The sequence below is a fragment of the Leptonychotes weddellii genome, chromosome 7 (assembly GCF_054177405.1).
Source record: "Leptonychotes weddellii isolate Sample4059 chromosome 7, ASM5417740v2, whole genome shotgun sequence".
Taxonomy (NCBI): Eukaryota; Metazoa; Chordata; class Mammalia; order Carnivora; family Phocidae; genus Leptonychotes; species Leptonychotes weddellii.
Window position 1 is genome coordinate 41424830 of NC_138375.1, and position 7263 is coordinate 41432092.

The following is a 7263-nucleotide window of genomic DNA, read 5'->3' on the forward strand; positions in this document are numbered from 1 at the left end:
CCCCAAACCCTGGAGGCTTCTGGCTCCAGCTAGAATCCTGCTGAGGGTCAGTGTTCCCAGCCTCTGTAAAGCAGCACAGGCAGTGGCCTAGAGAGAATCAGTGACTTCAAGGTGAATCTCCTGGGAGTTATGTGTGCTCCAACATCATGTCCAACATACGGCAGTTACCCAAATCAGAGATTGAATGTGGTCCTCCACAGTGCCCCTAAACCCCATATCCTAAGTCTCCCATCACTGCCCTAGGAGACGGGACTAGACAGAAACAAAGATTTTTCCTTTAAAACTCTTTCTTTGGGGCCAGGAGCCAGGAGCACCTCTGGGGACAGCAGGCTCCATTTTCTTCCAGCACACAAGACCTCTGCTCTCCAATGCATATTCCAGACAGCTATTCTGCTCACAGTGAAGGCCTCCTATGGGGATGCCCACTTTACCCTCGGACTAGTGCCTCTGTTTTGGAAAATTCCTCCCACTCTGGAAGAGGCCTTAGCCTCAGCTAGCCCTTGAGTTCCCCTCCATGACCCATACTGTCTCCTTGAGTTCTCTGCTGCAATTTTGTTTCGAGTCAGTATGTTCTGTGGTGCATTGTACAGCAGCCGGTCCCTGAGCACACACTGCTGAGAAGAGCCGCCCCCACAACCCTTACTTTCACAGCATTTGCCTTGCCAATTATTAGTACAATGGGCCAATTCTCATCCTGTGTTGCTCTTGGGGAAAATACTCAAGCTAGGGAACTGTCCTAGATTGGAAATGGAACAGCAGAAGTTGCCAATTAACGTGAGTTCCTTTTTTGCATCCCCTAAAGAGGTTAGTCTCTAGGGAGAATTTATAAAAGGCATGATCCCAGGCCCTCTAGGAACTCCTTAGATGCCTCAAATCTCTTGGGGTTGGGGCACGTGTCAGTGGTCACTTCATCTAACTCTCTGTCCAGTGCTTGAATCCCTTAAGTGACCTCATCAGTTTCTTTCTGAATACATCCATGTTTGAGGTGCTCACCACTATCCATGGCAGGGTGTTGCACTTTTGGACAGCTCTGTTGAGTCAAAAGGTCTTCCTTTAGTTGAATCAAATCCACCTCCCCATAGCTTCCAAACTTTGGTCCTGGCTAGTGAGTATGCCTAGCCAACCACTGAGTCTGTATTCCTAGGAAATAACCAACCCCTCAGGAAAATGAGACTTTTAACTCATGGGCTAAAAATCTAAGTTTTGGAAAAGCACAAGTGAAAGCCTACCATAGCAGAAAGGCTAGTAGGTGGACCTGAAAAGCAAGTCAGGTCACAGATTCAGCATGTGAAACAATTGCAGGCAGCCCCTAAAAGTCCAGCTGTACAGACATCAGAAAATGTGTGCAATCTCTACAGAATGGAAAGAAGAGCAGGAGCTGTAGCCTTTGCTTTGTAAGAGTTCACAGTCTTAAAAGGAAGATAAGAAGGAATGGAAGCAGTTGGAGAAACCTGGAGCTTTGTCCAGATTTAGCAGGCCTTACATGATGGGCAGCACCAGTCTCTGTGGGAGGTCTTATGGCTGAAGGCCTTGGCTTCTTCCTGGAACTTTCTACTTCAAGTATCTCCTGTTCATGATTGGATCAAACTTCTTCATGAAGACTCAAGCCAGATTCTTGGAAGGGATGTTGGCTCAGAAACACAGAGAGAGTCTGGGACAGTCCCCCATTATGTGGGAAGAGCAAGAAAAAAATGTGAAAAAGAAAACATCTCCCTTCCACATGAGAGAGGCAGCAATTCAACACAACAGGTTAAGGGGGACAGATTGGTGAGGGGGGGCTCATCACCATGACGACAAGCCCAACAATTCTGAAAAATGGATTTTTTTGTTTTTCTTTTCACCTGTCATTCTTCTCAGTGCTGTCACTCTTTTCCCTCCCTCCTGGCAGAAGACAAGTTGTGACTTTTTCACTCCCACCAACAAGCTGCCTGGCTTTTGGGAGTACAGCTGCTATGGGATGGGAGGAGAATGGGGTCCTCCAGAAGGGTGCTCAGAAGACTCGGGTTCTATCTTTCCCCTCTCCCTGGTCATAGCTGGAAAGCTTGTAGCTGATGATGCATTAACATGCCTCCCCACCACACTCCTAGCCCTGTCCACACAGAAGAGCCTGGTGGTTTTTTTTTTTTTTTCTTTTGTTCCACACAGAAGAGTTTTATTGGAACTTCTACTAACCATAAATCCTCCAAGGACTCTGAAGAATTACTCTCCAGAAGCAGAATTACAGACCTCCTGAACAACAAACAGGGAGACATTTTGAGTGTTCTGAAAAATAATGCCAAGTGGGAATTTACTTGTTCCGCCAACTCTTGAACCAAGCACTGAACTCATTTTTGCACATAACCCTTATCAGGCCATTACACGAGAGCAGGAGAAATTCTACCCCTTGGAATAATCATTTCCATTGCTTCCCAAGCCAGAATATGCCTTGCCAAGTGTAACCCATATTCAAGAGCCATCTGCTTTAGCAATACAGGAAGCCACCAAAGGGGTGTGCTTTAGATAATCCTACAGCTCTGCTAGCCAAGGCTGCTTCTGGGGAGGGAAGGCATGCTGCTATTTGCCAGCTGCGGTGCCCAAGCTCAGCCCTGCTGAACCCTGTACAATGCACCAAGTAGAACTAGGGCAGAGCCCACTGATTTAGTCACTAACAAACCCCTTTCCACATACCCAGATTCTAATGGGCAGATGTCAAAGGAGTCCCTGGGGCAACACAGTTCACCCTTTGTGTGACTCGCCTCCCTCTCCACCTGAAAAAGAGCCCATGCAGAGACCTAAAAGCTATATCCTGTCCTGCACCACCAACTAACCAACCACGGTGTGTATCTGTGCCAGTTGAGGTGTACATTTTAGTTCAATGAAAAACTTGTACCTAAGCAAACAATATAAACAAAGATGTTAGCACCACCATGACATCCGGGGATGAGTATTCTTCCAAGATTTAAAGATATAAATTAAAGATGTTCACTTGCCTGTGTCAAGAATTTTATTGAGCAGTTTCCCCGCTCTCTGAGCTGTTACTACCATCATAACCACCAGTTTCCTTTGGTTGTTCTTACTGCTTGGGAACAGTCCCCAGTCCCCCAGTTTTGAACCCGACTGGAGGTGACAGGATGCAGGGAGAGTCTCAGCAGACTGATGGTCTTTCTCAGGCTCCACAAAGTGAGCTCTGTCCACAAACTACTAGAGATGGGTACTTGTCCCCCAGCCCTAGGAATTAAGCAATCTGCTCCACGATTCTGCTCATCCACAACCAGTATAAGATCTTTTACCATAGGCAGCAGAGATTTCTAAATTCAGCTACCTGCATTGGCCTGCAGTGTCTTTTAGCAAGCACCTCCAACAGAAAAATGACACCAATTAAGCATAATTATTAGGATTTAATAGAGCTAGTTTTCTATCTCAGGGCCATTTTACTGTTCCAAGCCCCCTAGTTTCCTTTGTCCCTAGACTGGGGCTCAGATCAGTAAGTTAAAGGTATACATTGATTGGTCTTTATTATGTGGGCAATGACTGCCTTATTAAATTGAAATTAAAGGCACATCTAGGGAGAAGTTCATTTTAAGTGCCAACTCAGAAAAACGCTCAGAGACATAAATAGGCAAAGCTGAGGCTTTGCACAACAGAAGGGTCAGGGACAGGAACTGAGCTGAAAAGGAAGGTACATGTTTTCTGAAAGAATAGGGTAAGCTCAAGGATGCAGATTTTGAAAGAAGCTGCCCCGAATTTCTTGTGGTGTCTCTTGCCCCAGAACAGGCATTGAGGAGGGAGGAAAATGTAATTATAAATTAAACATAATCAGAGATGCTTTGGAATATTGTTAATACACACACACTTTTCCTAGGGATATTTAGCACTCTGTCAATGAATAAAAAGCCTCTCCAGCTATTTTGAAGGTTAAAAAGGGTAACGGGGTTGAGTGTATGTGTGTAAAAATGCTATTGCTTGGATGCTCTCTAGCCTTTTGGCTCACTTTGCTCTTTCCCCTCCCCCCTTCCCTCCTCCTCTTCCTAGGACAAGACGAGCGCCCTGAGCCTCAGCAATGTGGCAGGCGTGTTCTACATCCTGATCGGAGGACTTGGACTAGCCATGCTGGTTGCCTTAATCGAGTTCTGCTACAAATCCCGTAGTGAATCCAAGCGGATGAAGGTGGCATCGTCTCCCCAGGCCTTTTTCCTACCCCATCCTGTGATATCACTGGGTTTCCTGGGAGTCCCTGTACTAGAAGCGGGGGTGGGGGGGGGGAGTGAGAGGAAGTTGAGGTCAGTTTGAGGCAAGGAGCAGAAAGTTGGGATGAGGAAGGTGATAAGAAAGGAGACAGCTATGAGAAAGGAAGGAAGATGGGATGTGTCAGGGTAAACATAGGCCTGGGAAACAACTGCACCAGCCAAAGATGGGGTGGTGAGATTAAAACTTAGGGGTTTAAGTGGACAGTCAACACAGTGTGAGGCAAGAGTGGTTGCTACAAAAGTAGATTCTCCTGAGGCTGCATTAACAGAAGTATAGCTCCCAAAATAGGGGAAGGGATGTCTATCTTCTGCAAGATAGATAATCTTGCCATGCTTGGTGAGTTAGGTCTTTTCTTAGCCACTGTATTTTGATATAGATTTTGGCAAAGAAGATCATGCACAGAGGATAAGCAGATTAGCTAAATGACCCCAAACCACATCAAATATAGTTGAAGCCAAATAACCAGAGAAGAGAAGAATTATGGAGGATAAGAGAGCTTTCTATAAAAATATGAAGACTTTTCAGGTGGAAAAAAAATAGACTAGTTCTGTTGGGTCCCAAAGTGTACAACAAGAACTAATGACTAAAAGCTATGGAGAACAAATGTTAACACAGTGAGATCTACTTTTCTTTCAGAGCTACCACAAAATGGGATGGACTATCCCAATAAAAAGCAAGCATCCCATCACTGGAGGTATACAAGTAGAGGAAGAGTAACTCTTGGGGAAGATAGAGATTCCAGTACTCAAAGGGAGTTTTGAATAAATGACCTTCAAGACCCCTCACATTTCCTCATTTAGCTTCAATAAGAAAATATTTATGCAAGTATGAATTATGTGAGCAATACCATGAGCAAGACATCATGATGAGACAGAGAAGACTGAGTTGCAATCTGTGACCATTGGCACTTTCAACAAAAAAACTGCACAGAAAAATTACTCCATGAAGCAACTTATAGATAGGAAGGTCGATAGGAATACAGAGGAAGAGGGAATTAGAGAAGGCTCCCAGGTTGAGGCAAAAATTAAGAGGAAGGACGAGTGGGACTCAGACCAACAAAGGTGGAGAGAAATGCAGTCACTCTGAGCAATGTAACCTAGGCTGTGATGTTGGCTTGACTAGACTAAGAAGATTCACTGGTAGGATTTGCTCTCCTAGAATGGGCCCTAAGAAGTCCATATAAGCTCAGTACACCCACTGTGGAGTCACAACCACAGCCTCCTACCTAGCCTCTCCCTACCTTGGGCCAATAGCCCTACACACATCTCCAGGGTCACTCTTGAAGACATTGCTGGACATTTGCTTCCCCTGTTTGGAAACTCTGTATTCAGTTCTGTACACAGAAAGTGGGAGTTGGAGGAGGAGGGCCTTCTGTCCTGGCATTCAGACCTTCTGTCCTGGCAGTCAACATTTCCACATCATGGCTCCAGCCTACTTTCCCCTCCCAAGCAATCTGCTCTCCTTACATACTATGTACTCTAACCACCCACCTCATGCTTCCCACCGGTGTGCCTTAATGCAGGCTAATCTCTCTCCCTGTCTTCTGCCCATAGAGCCTATTTAAAAGGCAATGTAACTAAGATACAATAACAAGGAACAATTAAGGGATGGTAGTATGATGGTATTTAGCTAGGGGACTTAGGAACACCTCTTTCCTACCCTTAACCAGCTCACCCACTACCAGGTCTTCTCAGAAAGGACAAAGCAGAGCAAAAGCATGGGCCTCAGACCCTAAACCCAGGGTAAACCTCCAAGAAGCTTGGCAAACACAAAAAGGTCTCCTAGAACCTAAAGAAAGATTTCTTTGCCTATTCCATCCAAAACATAAACCTAAATATTCTCCTATCTTACCCTCCAAAGTGAGGAAAGGCCACTCTGGAGGCAAAGAGTGGAACAGAAAAAGAGCTAGGTGAGCTACAACATTTACAAACCCCCAAAACTTTCCATGAGAACTGTGACCCAAACCAAGGGCCCAGGACTGGCCCAGTACACATCACAGGAGCTCCTTCTCACGGCTCCCCTAGAACACAGTGCAGTGTGGTGTCTGAAGCACGGGCCCTAGAGACTGAGTGTCTGAGCATAAACCCTGCCTGTTCCATTTGTTAACTGTGTAATCTGGGACAAGTTCCAGTAACTCTCTGAGCCTCCTTTTCTGTAAAATGGGGCTAGTGGCAGTACATATCTCATAAAATTGTTGTGAGCTTTCTGTGAAAAATGGATATAAAGGGATTGGCAGAATGCCTGCATCATGATAAGCTCTCGATAAATAACAGTACTAACAATGATAACTAGAATTTATAATAATAATATTTCCTATTAGGGACCAGCTACAGTCTTTTTAAGACTTTCCTTTTATTGCCCCTACTTATATGTCCTAGGTTTTTTGAGTTATATAGTTTTTAAGTTCCTGATGGTAAGAAACTATGTCTAATTTCTCTTTGGACATTTGGCACACATAGGGTAATTATTAGTAAAACTAATGTAGAATTGTACCTAGAAGAGAAGATCTCCTCAAGGCTGAGGTGATGCATGGGGGAGAGCTGCTATTTGGGTAAGCAAATAGAACCATCAAGACCACCAGCCTAGAAGCACAGACAGCATCATCCAAGCTGGTTCTGGCCCCATCTGTGCTCATAAAATCTGATGAGAGCAGACATCCACCAAGCAGGAAGTGCCTGGACTTCTGGCCCTTCCTATGGGATTACCATTCCCACTAATCATGGTCAGTGTCAGGTAATGGTACCAGGGTGGCTAAAGAGTAGGACTGTCTTAAAACTAGACAGATGACTTTCACCACTGAAGTCACAACATTCAGGTTAAGACAAGAATACTTAGAGGAGGCCACTGAGGCAGGTTATAACTTCTTGGGGACATTCGTACCCTTCCCTTTACAAAGATGTTGAATTTCTCAGAAGCCAATGCCAGGATCTCTTAGAATCATTCATCCAAGGTCTTCCACCATAATCTTTTATAATTAATTCCATTGGTTGGCACAACTCTGCCCAATTCACCAAGGCTCCTAATAGAATTTTTAAT

General features: G+C 44.9%; 1 protein-coding gene across 2 annotated transcripts in view; it reads left to right on the plus strand.

The window, feature by feature from the left end:
• Positions 1–7263, plus strand: part of GRIA1 (glutamate ionotropic receptor AMPA type subunit 1) — a 297774-nt gene that overhangs the window by 283015 nt on the left and 7496 nt on the right. For both annotated transcript variants that reach the window (XM_081826209.1, XM_081826208.1), the window contains exon 15: positions 4012–4146. In XM_081826209.1, the coding sequence (XP_081682335.1) occupies positions 4012–4146 (135 nt within the window). The remainder of the gene's footprint in view (positions 1–4011; positions 4147–7263) is intronic.